This window comes from Acipenser ruthenus, chromosome 5 (assembly GCF_902713425.1).
Source record: "Acipenser ruthenus chromosome 5, fAciRut3.2 maternal haplotype, whole genome shotgun sequence".
NCBI classification, from domain to species: Eukaryota; Metazoa; Chordata; class Actinopteri; order Acipenseriformes; family Acipenseridae; genus Acipenser; species Acipenser ruthenus.
The window spans coordinates 85,322,745-85,348,939 of record NC_081193.1 but is presented as its reverse complement, the minus strand read 5'-3'; the positions used below and the strand labels follow the sequence as shown (position 1 = coordinate 85,348,939).

General features: G+C 36.0%; 1 protein-coding gene across 16 annotated transcripts in view; it reads right to left on the bottom strand.

The window, feature by feature from the left end:
* The window catches only part of LOC117402468 (neurexin-1), a 389,183-nt gene that overhangs the window by 173,747 nt on the left and 189,241 nt on the right, over window positions 1-26,195 (bottom strand). For all 16 annotated transcript variants that reach the window (XM_059024684.1, XM_034003638.3, XM_059024689.1 and 13 more), the window contains one exon: window positions 23,628-23,747. In XM_059024684.1, the coding sequence (XP_058880667.1) occupies window positions 23,628-23,747 (120 nt within the window). The remainder of the gene's footprint in view (window positions 1-23,627; window positions 23,748-26,195) is intronic.

Below are 26,195 nucleotides of genomic sequence, written 5' to 3'. Positions count from 1 at the left end.
AATGCAGATTACTCAATTCATAGTCATTTAGGGGAGGGGATATTTAAATGTACGTGTCTGCTTCCTAAGTAGGAAAAGAACAACTCTGAATATCATGAGGAGAGCTTCATGTGTTGCCATGAAAATAAAAATATTTAACAAGAGAAATTAATTCACGTGTGGTCGCGCACATTCTAAATTACACCGTGCATTAGCAACTTGTTTGTCTGGTTACCTTTCCAACACACACACAAAAAAATATATATAAAATATAATTTCTACTAAATAAGTTTTAGTCCTTAGAATTTATATTTGTGTGTGTATGTGTGTGTGTTTGTGGAACATCTAAAAGTTAAATTTAATTAACACTAGAACCGCCTTTTACAATACATGTTTTTTATTTTAAATATAACCTACAATATTATATTTTTTTTATACAAGCCTGTTGTTCTCTACTGGACCTGGTAGCCATCAATTCCTTCGTTTTGTACAAGGAATGCACCGGGGAAAATATCAGTAGGAGAGATTTCATCTTGAAACTAGCCACAGAGCTTCAGCAGAAACATTTCGATCAGAAAACTGCAAAGCTGCAAGCTGCAGCAGCTCAACCTAGATTCGGTGCTGCGAGTGACACACACGCAAGAGAAATCATATGTTAATTTCATTTTAGATTAAAAACTACTTTTGTGTTTACAGTTTTGTATGTACACAAACCTGTTTACACACTACTTTCTTTTGAAATGCTTATTTTATTATAATTTTTCCTTTTTTGAAGTAGCGCTTTATATGTGGTAACTTAGGAAAAAAAAAAACTTTTATGTTTAATTGTTAATTTAAATACAGCGTTTCGGCTGTGCAGATGTTTGATATGATGTGCTTGAATAAAACTTTTGAGTTGTATCCGATAGTTTGTCTTTCATTTTAATATTGATGATGTTTAAAATGTACCGTCATAATGACTGCCATTGGCAGGTACGAGTATAACCGGTTATACCGGTTCTAGTGTTAAAGTAGTCCGTAAATGTACATTGTCTGTGTGTGTGTGTGTGTGTGTGTGTGTGTGTGTGTGTGTGTGTGTTTTGTACGGCCTTTCGGCTGGAGATTATGGGAGATTAAATCAGAAGAACAGGGTCTTGACTGCTGAAATCTTGTGAGACACAAGCATGATTCCTGCTCCGGTTTCAATTTGCTGTTTCACGATGTATTCAGGTGACAATGTCACACAGTCATGACTGTAGAGTCGATTTTCATGTGCATGTAAACCAAGCCATTGTCTATAATTATGCCATTTATACCTAAAAATATGTTGAGGTAAGGACCCAATTAGTTACCACAATGTATACGTATAACACACACCATTTTACAAACACATGATATAATTTCTGCTATATATGTTTAATATGGGTTGCACCAAGTAGACAAGTCTGCTTGGGTAAAATGGCCTCTCCCAGGTGCATTCCTATGATTCGTGTAGAAATTCAAAAATAATCAGGGGGTAGGGGAATATATTTTTTACCATGGAAAACTGTAAAATGTTTTTGCACGTACTTGATTTTTGTGACTTTTCTGAGGTTTTTCTCCTGTTGAACTGTAACTTGACTGAAACCATAGGCGCCTAACCCATAGAGCACAAGGGAGGCAAACTATATATTTTGCACCTCTACTTTTTTTGCTTAGTTATACACACTAGTATTCTATGTTTTGTTACTGATGCTTATATTACACTTCAAGTGTAACAATAATGCTATAGCTTAACGTATACCCTATACTGTTTTTACTATTGGTATTACTAGCAATCGGTAAGGTACGGAAATAATTATGTATGCTGGAATAAACACCATATTCACATATTCAGTTCGGTGCAACACACGCAGTCTCGAATGACAAGGTATCACAAGCTGACTTTCACTTCTTTGAGTTGGTGATGACAGGAGTTAAGATGTCTTACTTTATGCCAGACACAGCAGGGGTATACAAATGATTCTGGTTTTGTGTTAATCAGCCACAGCACATGTTTCTTGAAGCTATGTTGAGCCTTCTAAATAACATGTAACTTCTTATTTTGCAAATATTGTACATTTAGTTTGTAGAGAACAAAATATCTTCTTATAGTCCATGCACACATAACTATTCTTATTTAAAAGACATTATTATGGCCCGGACCAAATCAAAACTTTGACAACCCGCTAATCGCACTCAACAAAACTGTATTTAATAGCGTTTTCTTTTTTTTTTTTGTACCTTATTTCTTCTACTCATAAAAAGAAAACGCTATTAAATACAGTTTTGTTGAGTATGATTAGCGGGTTGTCAAAGTTTTGATTTGGTCCCAGCCTATATCAAGATAACAGTATTTGCAGTGAAGGCATTTAAAAATCCCTTTAATACAGGGAATTACAGAAGAAAGTGCATAAAGGCTCATTGTTGTTGTGACAGGGCCCCCTTGTCACAATTTTAGTCTCAGACAGTAGTACGTCTCTTTCTCATATTTCGGTACTTCTATAAATAAGCCTTCGGCGTGGAACACCTGCTGCCCCTGTGTTTCTATTAAATGCAGTGATCTCAATAAATGAAGTGTTCGTCTACTTAATAGGGAAGGTATTGAGCTTGATTTTTAATTTCTCAGCCACTTTGCCTCCCGAGTAATCACTGCAGAGCTCTCTTTGCTCACCAATATTAGTAAATGAATGTAGATTGCTGTGGTTACTTAGTTAGGAGATGCTTTAATTAATAAAAGGAGCAGTAGCATGACGGTTTCAGAATATACTTTTATTCTTTTGATGACCCCCAATTCTCTTCTTATTTCGTTTTATAAAACTTAAGGTGAAACATCCTTATTTAGTAATTGCCAATAACAAACAGACTTCCCTTTTCAAACCTTAAAAGTTAAATACTATTTAATATAATGTATATTGAACACATCAGTTAAGAAAGTCGCTTAAAGATTGCCAGGTCAGTCATTTGTTTTTCTTTCCTATGATTCCTACGATTTCCCTAATAAAGTAAAACTCCATACAAAATGGTGTGATTCAAGTATTCTGCATTTACACTTTATTATGCTTATGAGATTATGGGCCGATCCAAATCAAAGTTAGCACTAACGAGGTAAAAAAAAACGCAAGAAAAATTCCAAGCGAAATCACGCAGAACCAAAACAAGCCCATTTCGCCCTTCAAAAAGCAGTTATCGTTTGTTGACTACTGTTATAAGACTGTGCCTTTAAATGGGGGAATTCTGGGTAAAGTGAGGGAGTGGTGTCTGTGTTGTCAGGGAAGTGCTCTGAGTTTTTTTTTCTCTCTCTCTCCTGGCCATGCTGTGAGTAAGACACGTGTTGAGCTTGTATTCTCTGGTAATAAACCGCAGATATTTTGTTCTAATTACTACAGTGGTCATTGTTTGTTTTTATAAGGTGCATCGCTATTATCATTATGCAAACTGTTTAGGGGTTTACCCCAGAGCTATATACAGTATATAAACTTGGAGTTTATTCTGCTCTGGCCCTTGGGGCTTGTTAGTTTTGCAGGTCCCTAAAGCTGATTACAAGAAGATAATCAGAAAGGTAACACTACAAGTGGGTTGAGAAAGGGGAGTGGTTTGTCATCGCCCGACCAAATCTACGCAATTCCAGCTATAAATCGCAATGCAAGACTTTTGCGGGACCAATTTTATAGTCAACTTTGAACTTGTTGGAAGCTATTGCGTATTAAGCAAATAGTAAATAATAAATAAATAAATAATAACACTAAACATCCTGATATTTGCAAAAAAAATAAAATAAAGCACACGCCTCAAGACGCTCCACTGACCTCATATATCAAACACTTGCACACAACACTGAATAATTTAAAATTAATAATTTATAGTATCAAATATTAGCATATGTATTATTCCTGTTATTACCAGAATAAATGTTGTGTTTGTTGCACCCTTAAACGAAACACACAGTTGGAGTTAAATGTTTAATAAAGCAATACATATTATTTCTTTAATATGTACAAACAATAAACTCTTTTCTGCTCACGGAGAGGTTTGCTTGAAGCAGTGTCTCTTTTAGTGATGGTAAAGCTTTTTAGATATATTTTCTTTTATTTATTATCTTTGTAGTAATCTACAACTACAGACGGTACACTTTTTTTTAAATCCATGGACATATTCACATGTCATCTGTGGCGTCACCTACCTCTTTTCAAATTATTCATTTCTTAAAGGTATCGTACTCCATTACATTGAACTTTGATCAAACGCAAGGCTAACATGTAAACAAACGAGAATACTAATAAAGAATGTATGAATGTTTTAACCGCTTTAAAGATATTAACTTTTAGTTTTAAACATTTGGTTACTCTCGTACAGTACTTCAACATGTTGGCCTACACAGAAACATTATGAAGCCGAAATTCTCGGCATGTAAGAACACGGCCACTGTTCCAGTACAAGGGAGCACATTTTGGCTCTACCGTGTCAGCATGCCAAGCGGTCCCCTCAAAACGTATAAATCTGTGTAGATAACAAAATTACGTAATACCTATAAAGGTCATCTCAGAAGTATCAAGATGAAGTTTTTAAATTTGATTTGGGTTTTCAACAGATAGGATTCATTCTCTGATATTCAAACGAAACAGTAGTAGTAGCCTACAACACATACTTTTTTTTTTTCCTGACCTGGCTGTCTTCGCCTGCCATTTCGCATGTTACCGCCTTGTTTCCGCCCCTTCAAAATGTCACAAATACCGGCTGGGGATTGGTCAACAGCTGTTTTCATGTTGCTTTCGGCAGTCCCTCCTACTCCTGCGAAACTTCTCTCCGCCCATTTCGCGGATTGGAAATGGCTAGTTTTAGTTTTGTGATAAAGAAAATGCTTTATGAAAACTAGTGATATTATCGCACATTATTATTTGTTTATTTAGCAGACACCTTTATCCAAGGCGACTTACAGAGACTAGGGTGTGTGAACTATGCATCAGAGTCACTTACAATTACGTCTCATCCGAAAGACGGAGCACAAGGAGGTTAAGTGACTTGCTCAGGGTCACACAATGAGTCAGTGGCTGAGGTGGGATTTGAACCGGGGACCTCCTGGTTACAAGGACAGTTCTTTAACCACTGGACCACACAGCCTCCTATAAATACTCTTTCGCATAAACACTCTTTCGCAAGAGCGATCAGGTTTTTATTTGGTCTGGCCCTATGTTACTGTAAAATGCATAAATAAGCCCCCAGGTTTCCAGAGGTGAAAGGCATGAAAGGCGATTTCTCACAGTGGAGGTTCAGAGCACTTGAGGACCCCTGTTTCCAATACAGATAATTGGCTCTTTTACTCATCTTTGTTTGCCTAGCTGCCAATAAGCTTATCACGTTAGCAAAATGTACTTTCCTGAAGTGGCTGTAACAGACAAGTGCTTTGCATATTAGAATTAGCTGAAAGGAAATCAGAGGTGTGATTATCCTACAAGCATTTTAGAGGCTGCCTGGGTTTTCTAATTCTCATACTGTATAATCTACACTCACAGTAACTTTACATAGATTATTACAAAGAATAATCTTTTTTTTTAAAGGAAGGGGAAAAAGAAAGATAGAAATAGTGCATGTGCAGGGAAAGTACTTTAGAAAGCACTTTATATTCCTGCAAGTTTGTTTTTTGTGTTACTGTCCAGTGAAGCATTCATAATACAGTCCCCAAATATTCCTCAAACCAGTGGATTTATTTCACTGTCTTGCACCTAAAGAAGACAGGTGTATTGGCTGAGGTTGCCTCATTACTTTCAACTGACACAAAGCTGTTTATTAAACCTCCATTATTTTAAGTCTCCATTTACGTGCCCCCTTTATCATCGACCAGGACAGTATGAGGTATTTTAATTCTTGCCTGCACTAAAGCTTGCTAGTCACTTGGAACGAAAAATTACTGTCTCAGCTCTGGGGAGACATGACATCATTATTTTCCAGTAAAAATACACATCTACCGATTACAAGTCTTTAAGATGTATAGGTTTCAATGAGAGATTATGCAACAAAGATACTAGATATCATGCATGTTTAAAAACTGGTTCTTGGATTGTCATCAGTGGTTTCACTTTATATGAGGGATCCCTGCTGATATGGGTGATCTACATATCCAAGAAAAAAATGCTTTTTGTCTAACAGTTTTTGAAGAATAAGCTTATTTTGATCAAGTATTGTTTTTGATGGTTGTTCCATTTGTTTGCAGTACTGCAAGAAAATCAGCTGCTTGTTTTTTACAACAAGGATAATGTGGGTACCTCATTTCTATCTCAGATTATATCCTCATAGATGGTGCTGAACCGATAAGGAATCTTTCTGCATTACATTACATCCCTAGGGTATCTCAGACAAGAATGTCCATAAGGTTATCTGTAAAAACATTGCAGGTTTGTACCACGGTAGAGCATTAAACCATAATACTGGGATTATTCCATTTTAACAATGACATGTAATCTAAATGGTTGTGCTGGACAGGTAATTTAGCTGCATGGGTTGCTCCACACTCCTAATTAATCAGTGCTTCCTGTCAGCAGCAGTGTACATTTGAAGACAGATTGATGCCGAGAGCTGTTGAGGTAAGCACAGGGAGTTAATGATCAGTTGGAGAAACGATCCAGCCACATTTCCTTTCAGCACACAAAGGACTCTGTCCTTGGCGATCGACAAAAACACTACAGTTAAATGTACCAGTAAATAAGAAAAGTGAAGAAAAGAAAAGCTGGAATTAGTTTACAGTCGCTGTAGCGTCACAATTTGTTCAGTGTATTTTTTTTTATCAATACATTTGCAATAGATGGATGGGTGCCTAAACCAAATATATATATATATATATATATATATATATAGACGTGCTCAAATTTGTTGGTACCCTTACAGCTCATTGAAATAATGCTTCATTCCTCCTGAAAAGTGATGAAATTAAAAGCTATTTTATCATGTATACTTGCATGCCTTTGGTATGTCATAGAATAAAGCAAAGGAGCTGTGAAAAGAGATGAATTATTGCTTATTCTACAAAGATATTCTAAAATGGCCTGGACACATTTGTTGGTATCCCTTAGAAAAGATAATAAATAATTGGATTATAGTGATATTTCAAACTATTTCGTTTCTTTAATTAGTATCACACATGTCTCCAATCTTGTAATCAGTCATTCAGCCTATTTAAATGGAGAAAAGTAGTCACTGTGCTGTTTGGTATCATTGTGTGCACCACACTGAACATGGACCAGAGAAAGCAAAGGAGAGAATTGTCTGAGGAGATCAGAAAGAAAATAATAGACAAGCATGGTAAAGGTAAAGGCTACAAGACCATCTCCAAGCAGCTTGATGTTCCTGTGACAACAGTTGCAAATATTATTAAGAAGTTTAAGGTCCATGGAACTGTAGCCAACCTCCCTGGGCGTGGCCGCAAGAGGAAAATCGACCCCAGATTGAACAGAAGGATAGTGCGAATGGTAGAAAAAGAACCAAGGATAACTGCCAAAGAGATACAAGCTGAACTCCAAGGTGAAGGTACGTCAGTTTCTGATCGCACCATCCATCACTTTTTGAGCGAAAGTGGGCTCCATGGAAGAAGACCCAGGAGGACTCCACTTTTGAAAGAAAAACATAAAAAAGCCAGACTGGAATTTGCTAAAATGCATATTGACAAGCCACAATCCTTCTGGGAGATGAGTCAAAACTGGAGCTTTTTGGCAAGTCACATCAGCTCTATGTTCACAGACAAAAAAATGAAGCTTTCAAAGAAAAGCACACCATACCTACAGTGAAAAATGGGAGAGGCTCGCTTATGTTTTGGGGCTGCTTTGCTGCGCCTGGCACAGGGTGCCTTGAATCTGTGCAGGGCACAATGAAATCTCAAAACTATCAAGGCATTCTGGAGCGAAACGTACTGCCCAATGTCAGAAAGCTCTGTCTCAGTCGCAGGTCATGGGTCCTCCAACAGGATAATGACCCGAAACACACAGCTAAAAGCACCCAAGAATGGATAAGAACAAAACATTGGACTATTCTGAAGTGGCCTTCTATGAGTCCTGATCTGAATCCTATCGAACATCTATGGAAAGAGCTGAAACTTGCAGTCTGGAGAAGGCACCCATCAAACCTGAGACAGCTGGAGCAGTTTGCTCAGGAAGAGTGGGCCAAACTACCTGTTACCAGGAGCAGAAGTCTCATTGAGAGCTACAGAAAACGTTTGATTGCAGTGATTGCCTCTAAAGGTTGTGCAACAAAATATTAGGTTAGCGGTCCCATCATTTTTGTCCATGCCATTTTCATTTGTTTTCTTATTTACAATATTATGTTGAATAAAAAATCAAAAGCAAAGTCTGATTTCTATTAAATATGGAATAAACAATGGTGGATGCCAATTACTTTTGTCAGTTTCAAGTTATTTCAGAGAAAATTGTGCATTCTTCGTTTTTTGTGGAGGGGTACCAACAAATTTGAGCACGTCTGTATATATATATATATAAGTGGACAGGTGCAGCATTTAGTCAAGAAAAGTCTGTTAAGTTGGGTTTTCAAACTGTATTTAAAAATGTTGGGAAATAATGAATATTTTGTTGATACGTTTATTTAATTTTTTAACGTGAGAATTGTTGAACATTAAACATAATATGATGTACTGTGCACCTCTTATGGATGTATATACTATGTTATTGAGAGATAAAGAGTACAGCCTTGACAATGAGGTTTGTTGATTCAATATTGACATAATATAAATGGAAGGTGTTCTCAATAGCAGCTCCGAGGCTGGTGCTGCAGATGAGCTCCCCATACAAATCCAGTCAGTGTGGCAGAACAATGACCACAATCATATTTCTCAGCTTATATTACCTTCAGTTAGTTGCTTTGCTGCTCAAATAGTCATAACATTATTATCTTCAGTCATCTCGCAGGTCCATTCATTTAGAACCACAGGATTTTTAATGTATTTTTTCATTTACTATAATTATTATTATTTTTTACACATTTAGGTAAAACTAAACTAGTTTTGATGCTTGGTTGCTTTTTCGTTTAACAAGATGCATTTTAAAAACAGGACATCTTTGTGCTAGATTAAGAATTAATGGGAAGTCTGTAACAGTACAGTACAAACGTTTTTAATATCCGTCACGGGCAAAATTGAAATCCTTAATGGACAGCTTTATGAGAAGATGCATGGCAAATCATATGTTACTGGATGAATAAATGCAATTATTCACTAGAATTATACTGGTGGTAGTCTTTGAAAATTAATTTTGATACAATAACCCAATTTTAAAAACATTAATGGAATATTTTCATTACTCATTGAAAGCATTTAAAAAAAAAAAAAAAAGCAACAGTTACCTGGAAGAATATGTAACAGTGCATCATATTACACTGCAGTTTTCTACACGCAATCTATTGAGAACAAAGGGGGGAGAGAAAACGGTTATTTGAATACTCTGCAAAGGGTTTGCTTGAAGATGCTATAAATCATGCCTGACAGAGATCAGAATGAAGCCTCCCATACCTTGTGATTTATTTGTGGAGTACAATCACTCAACAATGTAATTTAGCTCTGTTGTGGAGTACAATCACTCAACAATGTAATTTAGCTCTGGTGTGTGTGTGCGTGTGTGTGTGTGTCTGGTTTACATACAGCTAGCTCAACCTCCATATCAGACTGTGTCAATACAAAGAACATAATTAATCATTCTCAATTTCACTGCAAACTGTTTGAATTTTTGTTTGATTACCTGATAATTACAACACACTTGCATGTTGAAAGGTGCCGGGGTTGCAACATAAAAAAAAAAGAAAATGGTATCTAATGAACCGTGTGAATTGAGAGGTGCTGATCTATTACATTCAAGACACATAACTGACCATGAAATTACTGGCACTGGAGCTCAGTGCTCCTCCTAAGTGTTTCTAAAGAAACCCAGCTTAAGTGTCATAAGATGACTGGCTTCATGCAATTCAGCAGGGCTGTGACCCACTGAGGCTTGTCAAATGTATAAAATATTTAGTGCTACTAACCTGTTGTACAATTAGATTTTTCATTTTAGAGGTGTTTTTTTATTATTTTCTTTGGGGGGTGGGGGTGGGGGGTAGCTAAAAAAAAACAATGACCTGCTGTGACAGGGTCTTCCTCGTGTCACGCGTGTGGGTAGTCGCTGTTCAAGCATACAGAGAGACAGACGTGGTGTTGTTGAAAACGCCGGCACAGGCGCGCAGGTTTTATTCACAAACAAACAGAAAACGAAAGTAAAAATAACAACAATAACAAAACACAAATTATAGGAGCGAGCTGGCACCCCATCACACCTGCCAAAATGTTTAAGGTAGGTGGATCTTTATTATACAAATGATCTAACCTACACGGCATGAGTAATAAAATGAAAAGCTTCAGTAAGCAACAAAAGACATGGTACGGTGAAATGGATTGAGACAGTACAGGTCGTACTGCAGGTAAATCCATTACAAATAACAAATTATTTTGAATTGTTTTTATTTTTAATTTGAATGACATTATGATATAAGAATCTGCTCCTTCATTTTTCATGCCTGCTTTGAAATCAAAAGGGAGACTCTAAAAATTGAGAAATTACATCGGAACTTTAAAACAACTGTCAACGGTTAAAAGAACATTCACATATATATATATATATATATATATATATATATATATATATATATATATATATATATATATATATATATATATATATATATATATATATATATATATATATATATATATATATATATATAGTTTAATTATATCATAATGTAGGAGGCTGTGTGGTCCAGTGGTTAAAGAAAAGGACTTGTAACCAGGAGGTCCCTGGTTCAAATCCCACCTCAGCCACTGACTCATTGTGTGACTCTGAGTAAGTCACTTAACCTCCTTGTGCTCCGTCTTTCGGGTGAGACGTAGTTGTAAGTGACTCTGCAGCTGATGCACAGTTCACACACCCTAGTCTCTGTAAGTCGCCTTGGATAAAGGCATATGCTAAATAAACAAATAATAATAATTTGTTATAGTTTAAAAGGCCATACAAACATAATTTACTGGCCTAATTATATTTTCTTTCCCGTTCTATCTGATTAAAATAATTTCAGGATGCTTTAGAAAAAATAAAAACATAACTTTATACTTTTAAAATAGACAGTGGTACTAAAAAACTTGGTGAAAAAAATAACTGCATCTAAAAAAGCAAACAGCTGATTAACAAGTATATACAGAAAATAAAATCAAACAATAAAACCACAGCCCAAACCTTGTGGTAATTAACTATATTGGCCAAATATATTTTGTTATAATCTTTTGTGATGGAAAGGTGAAGAAGGAGGTCTTTTTGACACATCCAGCAATGCTTTACTTTACAAACTTTACAAAAGAAGAAATCAAAGCACCGCAAAAAAAACAAACAAAAAAAAACACAGTATTACCCGTACGACAGAGGGCACTGATGAAGCTGGTGTGCCTGCAACTGAATCTTCCTTTAGGGAAAGTAAACCAGGAACAAATCAAAATTATGACAGTGTCATAGCCATAAATTTTAATTTAGGCATGTGGTTGGTTTCCAATAAAGCAGATCATGGGAGAATATAGAACAACTAGAATAACTAGCTCCAAGGAATTGAATGTTGTATTAAATGCAAAGCAACTAACTGAAGGTAATATAAGCTGAGAAATATGATCGTGGTCATTGTTCTGCCACACTGACTGGATTTGTATGGGGAGCTCATCTGCAGCACCAGCCTCGGAGCTGCTATTGAATTTAACACAACAGCTATGGGCTACTGCTGGTTTGATTTTGCACAGTAAAGTAAGCTACACTGGTTGGTTGGGGAATGAGATAATGATGTTCCTGACCTTCTATTTAAAGTTCCTTAATTCTTTCTGAATGTCTAACAGCTACCATTTTTGAGTTTTTTTTTTCTTTTCGATCATTTATATTTTCAAAACATCCGCAGCAATAAAACCTAATTGCTCATTAAACTATATTTTCTTCTTGCCGAGTCGCGGTTTTTAATTGACAGTCCTACTGAATCAGCCATTATCTTAAACACTCTGAGTGGATGAAATGGATGTTTAAAATTCATGTCTGGGAAGAGAACTGAACATTTAGTTCTGGAATTTGCAATGCTGAAGATACTGGAATCCTGCGCAGCCTGTTACCTGATGCAAAAACATTGCAAAAATAACAATCATTAAATGAAAATAATGAAGGTATTTAAAAAAAAAAAAGATTTACAGTTTACAACTTTAATGGAGGGTGAATTGTAAGTGGGATAAGGCAGGCATTTACAGATGTGCTTAAGGCAAACAAGCTGAGTCAGTTCATCCAGCTTCACCACATATAATAATTGCATAATGAGAGTAGGGCTGTCACTTGAGCCTCAAAATAGCAATCGATTAATTGGGCACGCAAAATATAATCGTTCAAATAAATATCGATGATTGTACCACCTACATTTTGGGTCCATTCCTCCCCTCTGACGTGATGATTTTAATATCATTGCAGTTAAGTAAAAGCTTGTTGAATCCGAGGGGTAATTACACCTTGGAAGTGTCAGGAGAAAAAAAAAATGCAACAAGCCTAAAGTTTAACATGCTTCAGTGTTACTAAAATATTTATTCAAAACAGATACAGTACTTTGGAATGTAATCTATATAAACTAGACACGAGTTTATGAAAAACATATATTTTATTTTTTATTCAGTAGCAGCTGCAGCATCACGCATTGCATCTTGTTAATATTGTACCACCTAACCTTCACTATCTGTGAAACACACAATGTGGAAATCCCTGCCTAAAACATAATAATCATAATAATAATACTACAAATTGATTTACTTACCACCACATGCATACGCTATATAGGTCTATATAGGTTTTTTTTTTTTTTTTTAATTTATTGAATATTGTTAAATATTCATTATATAACAGTTCATTTTGAAAGTCCAAAGAAGCGCAAACTATATACATTCGGTTTTCTTCAATGTGCACAATTTATTTACAGGCTGTTTGCAAATAAATCCATTGGTTTGAAGAATATTTGGTTCACTGGACAGTAACATATTACACCGCACGGCAGTTAAACTAGGCACCCTCACGAGATGATCGCTTCTCACGTATACTGTAGTAAAATAGGATTCTGCAGCCTTGAGTAAATCTGCTTACAAGCTGCTTACCCACAAGGACTTGTTTTCATGTATTGCCCTCAGTGATTGAGCACCATTGACACTTGTATAGTGTATTGAAACTGCTGACGCGCGGAGGTGCTTTTGCTAATTGTAGTATGACGTGGCTGAGGGCATTGTAAACGATCAGGCTGGAGTCTGGATTTACAGATTAAAACTGGTGTTGGTTTTATTTTTCTTACAGTGCGATGGGGAAACAACTCATGACATCTAGTGGTCAACCCATTACACTGCAGGGAACAAAGCTTTCATTCTCAACCACAGAAATCCTATCGCTCTGCTTTTAAGAATCAATCGCTCATAAGAATCAAATCATCCGGGATGGAGGTGATTCTTATAAACGGAATGCACTGTATAATAATAATAATAATAATAATAATAATAATAATAATAATAATAATAATAATAAAACAGGTACATTGGTATACAAACTCAGAACTATGGAACTATGAGGGCTTGGGTGGTCTGAAGCCACCCCAAAGTTTACCTTCCCCTGTAGCTCCGCCACTGAAAAATTAAAAAGGAATATCTCAAATTTCTGAATTATCGACAAGACTTAAAGTTGTGTAAGACTTTTCGGAGACTTCATGTGCGTTTCAACAATCGAAAACCATTCCAGGTATCGTCTTCAACAAGGCGACTTTAATCAGGGACCAACAACACAGTACAGACATTCAACATGAACTCAGGGCTGGGCGCTTGCTGTGTGAGCACCAACAGCAAGATACTCGCTTGCTGAAGGGGGAACTGCATTGCTACGAAACATTCCCTCCAGGAAATGCTCTCTCACAGACTTGTGTGTTACTTCCATTTCAGCATGTTTAAAAATTCCTATTAGTTTCTATTAAAAAAACAAACACATTTAGTAACTCTGGTTATAAATGTTCCAGTTGTTTGTCCACTTGGTGACTGCTTATTTTGTTACAGTGTAACGGGCAGTGTTGTGTGATCCACTGCCATTACAGATCCTGCCCTGCGTCAGTGAGATGAGCTCTAAAACCACGACTGCAAACGAGCCTGGTTCTTTTGCATTGTGGTTTACCCTCCATTCACACGGGGGCATTGAATGCCCAATTGATTTTTATGCTGCACTGTATTTTTCAATATGTGTAGATAATGGCGAATAACAATGAAGTTTGGGGATTTTTTATTATGTCTATGTCATTTGTGTTTAAGGATTTATTTCAACATTGTATCAATTGTCGACATAAGTGTGCAGTAAAAGTGACACAACAGAAACAGTTCAAAAGGCGATGAGCTTTTCAATACAGGAGAAAAAAGATGCTCAATCAATGTATTTGCCTTACAACAACTTTTCCCCTGTGCAGTGAAATGTTAAGGTTTGTAAACTAGCTGCTACCACATCTTTAACAAAACGTTCTTCAGATCTATTCTCCCATAACTAACACATTTAATCAAATATAGATAGGAAACTAGTATTTCTGCTGGTTCTCTATCAACGAAATTGGACGGTTTTGTTACGTTACATTGTCTGTAGGATTTTTCTACTTTGCAACGCTTTTGAATAATTGCAACAGGCAGCAATACAATGTAGCAATTATGTAAAAATACCATAGTTGAAAATTGCAACTTTGTACATAACTGTGTACCAAACCAGACTTAAACAAACAGCATACATGTTTCAATTTTACAATCCGCTTGCTCTGCTTTAAAATCTGTATGCTTCAAAACCCAATTCAAAATAATAATAAAAAATGTCAAATGAATGACTGGGAATACTATTAGCATCAAACTTATTTCTAGAGCTAGCAGAAACTTCACAGTGTATGAAGACTAAAGTGTTTAAATAAAAGTGATCATACATGTCAAGTGAGCCCTGGGCTGGTGTCATTACAAACGATCTGCCCCCAGACAGGTTAGCATTAACACAGGGCAGTAACAATAGATCCGCACCAGGGACGACTGCCCAAACGAGTCGAGACCACCTATTTTTGTGATCTCGGATCAGATCGGATTCACATGGGAGCGATTGGACGCTCGTTTGTGCCCAGCCTCGGCCCTGTTACAACAGCACTTACTTCATACTGCACTCTAACCCTTGTACATTAACAGACAAAGGCGTCTGTTAATTATTATTATTAACAGGCACTTAATCTGAATCAGATTCCACCATCCTAATACTGAAGTTTTGCGAGACATATCGAGCATTGACACTGTACGTGCCTACAATTTTTGCCTAGCCCCCCTCAGCTCCGTCACCAGTGGAGAGCCTGGCACCACCACTGTAGAAATGCATCACTTGTGAAATATATTCAAACATAACCCAGTAAGAAAAAAAGCAGGAACAGCAAAGATATGAATCAGAATTGTGCTGAAACTGTATAGCTGCAATACAGTAGGTACAAGGGATGCAGCAAAGGTAAGCAGATGTGTTTCTTGTAAACATTACAGTGTGCTCTATATAATCATTTAATATCTTGTAACAGGAACCGTTAATTTTACTTTCACAAAAGAAATGGCACACATAGCTCTTTGCAGTAAAAACAGATACATCTGACCCAGTATGATCCCTCTCAATGCCTTTTAATCTGTACATTTCTCCCTCACTCCTGGCTTGCTCACCTATCTGCCGATAACCTCGCTGTATCATGCATTAGGTCACTGGTTGTACAATCGTGTGTCCTTTTTATCTCATTCTCCTCTGTGCGACACTAAGAGTATCTATTCAGATCCTCCCTATTTCATTCAGTACATGCTTATCTTTATCTGACCAGACTGCAGCATGGAGAGTGTGTGGACAACCCTTAATACATCAAAGTGCCTTTCTAATTCCAGATTAGCCTGACCCCTGCTGTGGCTTGCCTACGAATACACTGCCTGTTTACAAGTAAATATATAATATATTCCTATTATGTGTGACAGCTTCTTCTTCTTCTTAATAATAATAATAATAATAATAATAATAATAATAATAATAATAATAATAAAGTGTGGCCCAGTGGTTAAAGTCCAGGGCTTGTATATCTGCCTCTGACTGACTCACTGTGTTACCCTGAGCAAGTCACTTAACCTCTTGCGGATGAGATAAATCAGTGTCCTATTGTAAGTGACTCTGCATAAAGAGTCACTTAAAACTGCTTTATAATGATATTATTATTATTATTATTATTATTATTATTATTATTATTATTATTATTATTATTATTATTATTCAAGAACCATCAACATTCTCATAAATGTATCATTCATTAAAGATACACTCTGGTATACAGTCTGGTAAACAGCACCACACTGAATCTGAATCCTATACTCAGTTGCATTCTATTTGCTTGTATTTCGTCTGGTACTTTAAACTCCAGTGCATGCACTGCGTTGTCTGCGGATGTTACCTGCTGTGGTTTGAAATAGAGAACTACATTTCAATGGTTGATTGCTGTGCCTCCATACCGCTAGACACTGTAAAAGAGCCCCTTACTTTGTGTATCACCAAACACTTGTCTTAAAAGACTCCCCACTTGGCAAAAATACAACCCTGCTACACCTCTGATTCAGTCACGTAGACACTGCAAGACTCACCACATTCCCAGGTGCTGTAGGCTGATTGGCACAGACAGGTTGCCTTGATTGATGGAGACAGGGATAGTAAAACAGCACCAGATCAAAGACATAGCTTTACTATTTACATGTATAAATATGCTTTTGTTTTTGAAAGACAGATGAGGCTTGTAATATACACCTGGAGTAATAGTCATCATAATTCCTATTGACTCAATACAACCCTTTATAATGAATATACAATGCCATTAACCCTCTACCTTCCAGGAATGGCTAAACCCCTAGCTGGAAATGGATCCTATTTTTAAATTTGCACAGTGACATTCTGACGGTTGCTTTCCTCTCTGTCCATTTTAAAAGCAGATGTTGATTTGATCTGATCTCTCAGAAGTGATATTAATCAAGAACCTGCTTGCCTGTACAGCCATCACTGCACGTCTGGGACTTCACAAGCGCTTTGCTTGTGTTCAGAAGAAGCGAGACTTCAAGCGGAGACTTCAAATCAAAACCTCTTCCTTCTATTACCATGCAAACAGTCATTTAGCATCAACAGAGAACCATTTACCAATACATCACAGATACTAGACTCTGCACCACAAGAGTAATAAACATTAGTGCAGTGATCCCTAAAGTAACATATTTTGTGGATAGAGGAATCAGTAGCATGAAGCTGCATTTATTGTATTTTAATGACTTGCTGTTTTTAGCTGCTTATCATAAAGGTTTTATATTTATACTTATAAGTGCACAACTGCTAAATGTCAGCAAACATCGGGTGTTTGTAAGCATTTATGTAAGTATGTATGTATGTATGCATACATACTTTAGACCATTTGATATCTCATCCGGTTTTTATTGTGTTTGGCAAGACTGTGTGATTGCTGTCTGTCCCCTGAATACTTACACATGGATGCATACACACGTTCCCATTGGTCCAAAGTGTGTAAACGAGGACTAATGGGCTGTGTGTAAGCGCTGTACCCTAATTTCCATATGGGGGCGGAGCTAAGTGTATACAGCAGTGTGGAGTAGTGGTTAGGGCTCTGGACTCTTGACCGGAGGGTCGTGTGTTCAATCCCAGGTGATTTACCTAGATTGCTCCAGTAAAAACCCAACTGTATAAATGGGTAATTGTATGTAAAAAATAATGTGATATCTTGTAACAATTGTAAGACGCCCTGGATAAGGGCGTCTGCTAAGAAATAAATAATAATAATTATATACAAAGGGGCTGTGCCCATCAATCTGTGTCACTGTTCTTAACAGAGCTGTGGACCCTAGTGGAGTGCTGAGAGTGTTATCCAAACAATGCATGAATTAACCAGATCATTTCGCAGTATTTCTATTGTATGTAGTAATGTTAAAAAGTCAATATACAGACCAGAGGGAAAATCACAGCTAGGTCAATATGGCGGTTGATCCGATCATTCAGATCATTGGTTTAATTTTTATTATTATTCTTTTCTCACCTTGAATTTGTCTAATGTCTATTTTTAAAGGATTTTGTTTTATTAAATGTTTGTTTTGTGTTTTCCATTTTGGAAGGTAGGAGTTGTTTATTTATCTGTATTTATTTCAAGATTTTTCAAATTGGTCCCAAGAGAAAATATGCTTGTTTCTGGGGTTTTTTTCAAGGGCCAGGAGAATAAGAAAAAAAGTCTGTCGTTTTTATTTCAGTTTAAAATATGAGATACTAAGGAGTGGTTTTATTCTAATAGTACAGCACCACTTACAAACCACTTCTAGATCACTCACAACCAATCAGAATTCTAGTACATCTTATTTTGCCAGATGTTTTGATGTGCGTGGTAGACTAGCAATGGACAACAATTACAATAATGGCATTATTACAGTAATGGCATGGGCAATATATTGTGCTCTATTTTAAATTTTAAACAGAACCCAGAGGAGACGCTCGTATACCACACTGCACTTATTAACTTATAAACCAATATAATGGAATATAAAGGCTGGTCATGCATCACGTAAATCTGACATTTATGTACATTATGAGTTTTCAAAATGTTTTCATTTCATTAGCGTCTGTTGTTTCCTGCTGCCTGTAACCTACTGTTAAACATAGTAAATCAAATCAAATTTGACCTGGAAAAACATGTCAAATCCACCACAAGAACTGCAGAGCCTATTCTAAAACTAATATTTTAAAATGTATAGGGCATGATTTGATATGCTGGAGGCGGATTTCAGAAACAGGACAACAGAAGCCAATGAAATGAAAAAAGATGCAGTACGATAGAACAAACCTGGGAAAAAAAGCCATCAGCCAAACTACAGAACTCGCATATTTACTGTTTCAGTCAAAACCTTTGCCAGTGCATAGTTTATTTTACAGGGAGACAGCTTTTACATGCATTGGCTGGGATTCTTCCTCGCTTGAATAAGAGGGATTTGAAGAAGGTCACCTTGAACACCCCCGTTTAAAAAAAAAAAAAAAACAACACCTGAGGCCAACACAATACTATATGCGCTGAAATTGGCATAAGTCATGGTTAGGATTAGTCATAATAGGCATGATTGTTAATTGACTGTCTCTGTTTCTTTCTGGTGTGAAATGTCTTTAAGCAAAGAGGAATCAATTCCTATCATTTGGATGGGGTGGTGGCCGTCTGTTTTATCAGATAATGATAGGCATAACGTATGGTACTGCCTATGATGCCAGACACCCTATCCTGTATAAGAGTAGTAGAAGATGTTTACGTTCAATATTTTGTTCCAGACAAAAATACAAAATAAATAAAACCCTATGAATTATAGCAGTTTAATTATTTTGCCCTTTTTAAATTTATAAGATAATGTGTAAGAATCTATTCCAATCTCATTAAATCAGGTGGCGCTCTGTCATTTCAGTTTTTCATTTTAATACCTCTCTATAACCAACGATTGAAACTGCATGGCTGCATAAAGACTTTTAATCGTTCAGCTGCCAAAAAGTGGAATGGGAGCGGGCAGTCAGTTAAACTTGAAGTAGTCATGTGTTCAATGCATACTAACGTCTAAAGGCTTGAGTAAATCTATAGTGAGAGTCAAGAAGTGTGTTTAATTCTACTTTCCTTTAAACAATTAGTGTTATGACTCACCATTATCCATATTTATGAGGTTCAGTGAAACGGGATTAAGTACGTCATTAACATGCAACCCAACCCTCACTGTAGTATATCCCCACAACCTGCATCCTCCACTGTTGCACAGATGCACATGTTAAAATTAAGGGTGACAAACTGACTGTTTCATACACATTCCTCATGTTCTGATACTCTCAGTAGATTGCTGTATACATAACTTTGGATCAACAGTTCTCTAAATACAAGTAAAAATGTCGCAAACAATGGTACAGACAGACGGACAGACATCCCCAGATTCCGACACGCTTAACATGCTACAGAATTTCCAAACCAATCGATTCTCCAGAAATGATACAGGCTGGTGAGTACAGTATTTAAATGCTACCGTTGCAGAATGCGATTGCTGGTCTCACTAGTCCTGTAACCGTCTCATGATCAAATAAGTTCTTCTCTACTCTAGATGGTTCCATCAGAGTAGTTTATATAATCTTCACTATGGTTTATAAATGAAGTCCCGATAGGAAATACAGTTTTCTGGACACAAGACTGTATTTCTGGTTTTAAAGTGTAAGTGATTTTGTTTGAATCCAAATCTATTACTGTGTTTTTGTGATGACAAAGAAGCTATCTTATCTTTCTCACAGACATGCTGTTTTGAATATATTAACATTTATGGTTTCCTGTTGCTTTGTGTCATCTCCAAATAGGGTCTGCTTTAGGTTTTCTAGTTCAGGCATTTGTAAGTTACGTTATTTTCATATACAGCAGGAAAGAAAGCACAGATTGCCTTTATTCTGAAATCATTTGCATGACAAGGTAAATGGAGCTAAAACATTTTAAATGACTCGCTTGTATATCAATGGACAGAATTGATAAGCACTTCACTCTGAAGTGCAATTTGAAGACCAAAAAAGGGTAATCACTACAGTAGTAACAAGCAATGCTAGCTTAAGTTGCGCGTGTTACTAGATTTGGCACATTAACTGTTTTATTTTACTTAAACTAAATTAATACAACTTGTTTCTTTCTTTCCGCAGAGCAAAACAGTAAAAATACAGTCCGTAAGACATTAGAATAAAGTTCTATCTATCACAGAGCTATGCATTAATATAAATGCTAATGTTTCTAAAGCCTGTTATCTAGGTCCATATTTAGGGTGTTGTTTCCTGACAAGAAATGTGTTAAAGCCAACTCAAACATTAAGTGCTAAATTAAACAGGTTGCATTCATCTTGAGACAGTTCCTGAGCAATAGAGTTGAGTGTCGCTTGAGTTGGGTGCCATGGTGCGTTATTTTCACTTGTCGAGAAGCTGTTGTTTCACATCAGAGGGATGTGATTTGTTGTGTTCTGTTGTGTAAAAATAGGCGCTGTCGTGATTCATACACGCATTCTCTAATTTGAACTGTCAAACAAAATTAAATTGAGGACCTAGAGTTGAATTTAGTATAAGTATATCAATATTTAACACTACCTAGTTAGGAAGGTAAACTATGTCAATTTTTAAATAGTATATCTTGAAACATCATGATATATATTCAATTCCACTGCAGGGCTCTTTATATGTCATTTATATATATATATATATATATATATATATATATATATATATATATATATATATATATATATATATATATATATATATATATAAAAATAATAATATTGTAGTATTGTACCTCTACACATAACTGTGCTATGTGCAGTATTGAAAATCAGTCATATCAAGGATATATCTCACTGCATAAAACTGGCTTTTCTATAAGGTTTACAAAAACTAGAATGATGCACAACTGGCAAACACATCCAGGCTGTGCAGCTCTCCACTGACCTCTAGTGCGCGTTAAATGCAGCTCATCTTAGAAATGAAAAATGCATTTATGTATAACTAGGCGGTGCATATACTTTGTTTGCCATCTGATTGAATCAAAGGGTTTTATTGGAGGAACATAATAATAATAATAATAATAATAATAATAATAATAATAAACTGCTGTTTCTTTGGAAATGTACCTGTTGGGATTAGACCTGCAACTTCTAGACAGAACTGTAATGCATGGTGCATTATCGCTGGCTCCCCTTTGTCTGGAGCTGGTGATCTCTTTGTTATTTATTTTCCATAGAACCAATATAAAAGTCTTTTGATGTTCTACCTTTGTTTTGTTTTTAATCAGACTTTTTCATATAATACAAATTTGATTTCTGCATGCATTTACTATAGTTTACCAAGCTTTAACATACTTCTCCATTCTTTACAGCACCATAGTTTTACTGTGCGTCACTTCACTTTGATATGTTTAAACTATAAAAAGTGTACCACGTTTATAACGAGATACATGATCATTATAATCTGGTACATCTGTAACCAGAAACACATTACAAAATAATTTTGGTGACTGGGATGAGGTGATTTCTCCCGTTAAAAACGACAACGTTAATCTTTTCAGCATCTCTAGTTAAAATCGCTTCCAGCACACACCATATCAAATGTATTACCCTGACATTTTGTAAAACATCTAGATGTGGCCATGGTGACAGCACAGTGCAGCACAGGATCACCACAGCTATAGAGCAAAGCATGGAACTGTTCTTCATTTACAAATGATCTATAATACTTCAGACAGAAGTCTGTAGACAGTGATGTCAAAAAAAAAACAAAAAAAAAAAACTATTTCTGAAAATAAAATTAATTTTACTTGTCAGCCCCTGCCAAGAGTAATTGTGGGTCGAAATGTTCAGTAAGAAACTCTTTCCTTTGATGCCAACATGCTGTAGTTTTTATAATATGAACTCTGCAGAATAATAACCTTTTTTTGCATGTGATAAATATGAATAATACTGGAACACAGTTGATATAACATAGGATTTTTGTCCATGTTTCACACAATTACTTAGCAGTGTTTGTTTTCTTAATATGTACAGGATATATTGTGTTATGGCTTTACTTACCCATACCAGTAAAATAGATAGACAGACAGAGATAGATTTTGTTCTGTTTATAGAACACTTTAATACATTTTTTTATTGCAGGATGTCCAATAGGCCAGGTATCATAGGCATAATCTGTTACATGTTTATTTCTTTGAGGTGTGAAGCAAAGAGGAACCAATTCAGATGATTCTGATGTGTGGAGCAGATAGTCAACGAGGTGTGACTGTCCAATCTAACAGAGGACATCCTAACCCTATGAAGCCTGGTTTATGGGGCACCCTGTATATCACAAGAAAAGTACCAAAATGTAAGAAGGGAAGCACTGGCCTAAAAACAATACCTTTTTTTTCTCCCTTTCCATATTGTAATTATTAAGAATAAGGCAGCATTGATATGAAATACCAGTACGCATTGGTTATATAATATGCTCAGTCATTTGTATACTCATTCAAATGCTACAATGGTATTTTTTTTTTCACTTTTCTATTTATTTTAAGGTTCTAGTGAATGTGATACTGTTTGTAGACATCTAGCACTCTTGTTATTTGATTATTTGACAATTCACTAGTTCAGTAAATTCACAGTCAGGTCATGTTGACAGTAAATTGTACTGTTCATGTACTACGCTTTTCACCTTAATATGAACTTGAACAGCATACATTTCTATTTTTCTGTAAACTTGCAAATACAGTTCTGAGCTAAATAAAACCTGACATTCCTAAACTCCTTTATTTTAATACATGTTTTTTTTTTGTTTTTTTTCTGGGCTTTTCTTTTTTTCTTTCCACTTCTAATTATAATGCTGTGCTGTAAACATTTGTCTTTTCAGATGGCCAGGTCGTACACAAATTTAAACGTGCCTTCAAGGCATTCGCTTGAAAAAGCTTCAAAAAAATGAAAATAGAAGAAAATAAAGCAGTGCTGTACTTACGGTCATTGCACAGAGGACCAGCGAATGAGGTCATGCTGCAGTCACAGCTGAATCCATCCCATTGCTGGAGACACACTCCTTGGTTTGCACAAGAATCCTCCTGGCAGGTAGTACTGGGGCCTGGATTAGGACAGAAAAAAACAAGAAATGGACTGCTGTTTGATTTGTTTCGCTTCACTGGAACTGCTGTCTTTGTGGCCACACTTATTGTTTCACATTGTTGCCAACACCACTCTGGGTCATGTGGAGTTAACCTTAGCTCTTTTGGGTGAAAGGTCAGGAAAAAGCATTACTGTAGTACTGTATTAAAAAATAGGGTACTGTAATTGACCATAATAATAATAATAAAATAAGACAATTTTTGCTTCAGTTTAACAAAAGTAGCACTATGAATTGGTAACAATGAATTGATACATCCATAAATGTGTTACAAAGCATTGTAGAAACAAGAGGTGAGAAGAAGAAGACTAGAAACACATAGTTATAAAACATTCAATTAAGGCATTATTGTAATTGTTATAACAAATCATCTCTTTCATAATAACACGTTTTATACAGTCGATGCTTTAAGTAACGCAGTAAGTGTGACCAGAAAACAATATCATTTAAGACCATTCATATGTTCTTCAATATGAATAAGTACACCTGCTATACATATTATTTGGACAGCTCTCCCTGGATTAAGTTCTGGCTCCGTTATACAAACTTCAATGTATGCCATTTGTGAAGAATTATTGAAAAACAAATTACATTGACACACAAGCCAATTTACATCTCTTCTTCTTAACATATGCTGTTGTTTTTATTATTATTATTATAGTAGTAGTCGTAGTAGTGGTATTTATTGTTCTAATGCCTACACTATGTTGTTTAGTGGCCTTGCATCATTTTAGTTTTGAAATCAAAACTGCATGCTGAAAATCAGTAAGCTTGTGTCAGGACTATCACGTATTTTATATCAAGCAGGTGTGAATTGAGAAACTTGCTTAGCAGGAATTCTATCACCCTCGGGACAGTCTTGAAACCTGCCTTGTATACTTATTACATTGGAATTTGAGAGTTACGACCATGAGACACATTATATATATATATATATATATATATATATATATATATATATATATATATATATATATATACTGTATATATCATCATCATCTTCATCAAGATTCTTCCACAAAAGCCTGTCTGCTGCGTCCCTCATCCATGTTAGTCCGTGTTTCCTAATTTCATCTTGCCATCTTCCTGGAGGTCTTCTTCTTGGTCGCTTTATATCTCTTGGGATCCAGTCTATTATCTCCTTGGTCCACTAATGGTCTGTTCTTGCTACATGTCCAACCCACTGTCATTTCAGTTCTTTTGCTCTTATAATAACATCACATACTTTTGTTTGCACTCTTATCCATGCCTTCCTTTTCCTGTCTCTTGTTATTCCCAGCATGCATATTTCAATACTCCGTTGAGTAGTTTGTAAGTCATTTTTGCATTGAGGGTCAGGTTTCGCATCCGTAAGTGAGCACTGGCAGCATGCATTGGTCAAAGACTTATCTCTTGAGGCATAAGAGTAATTTCCCTTTCAGAACCATGCTTAATCTTCCAAAGGCACTCCAGCCAATCTTTGCTCTTCTGTTGATTTCACACATTTGGTTCTCCATTGCCAAAACTAACTATCCTAAGTATACTTAGTTATTGACTTCTTCAAGCTTGATCCCATTGATTTCAAATTGCCTGTGGAGTGGTATATTTATTGAACATGAGTTGAGTCGTCTTCAGGTTCATTTTCAAATCCGCTTTGATGCTAGCCTCATGTTGTTCTTGTATTCTTGTTTGTAATTCTTCTGGGCACGTTGTATCTTGATTTTGTCGCTGTTATTATGCGGTCTTACTGTGGATGTTTTCTCGATTCCTTGTTTTTTCAGAGAGCTTAATACAGATCTTATGTAAACAGAGTCAAAGGCTTTTTCATAGAAAGAGGAAGTTCAAATTTATCTTGAAGTCTTGGTGAGTACCTTGGTACAAATGTTGTAGGTTATAGGAAGTAAGCTAATAGGTCTGTAGTTCTTGAGGTCTTCTTTATCTCCTTTCTTATGTAACAGTATCACCAATGTGTTGTTCCAGTCGTTTGGCAGTTTCTTTTGCTTAATAGAACCTGCAAAAGTATGCAACCGTATTTTTGTCAGTTCTTCACCTCCTTCTTTAACGATCTCAATCGTTAAGCCAAGTTTTTTCCGTCTCGTCTTCGTTATCTGCTACGTTGATCTTTTCATCTTGATATCATTTTCTGTAAAAATCTTCGACTTTCTTCAAAATCAATTCACAGTTCTTAATGACAGTCCCGTCCTCATGTTTAGATTGCTAAAATCTGTTTTTTCCTGACGATTAGTCTTTGTTTTTCTTAATTCATGCTTCGGTTGTTTTCAGTGGTTCGGTTTTGTCTCCCTTTTTGTGTATCAGTATTACATTTGCAATTTTCCAGTCTGTCGGTACAACCCCTGTGTCAAGAGACTGTTGCATGATCTTGGTTAGCGGTTTGTAAATAACTTCTTTCATTTCTTTGAGTACTATCTG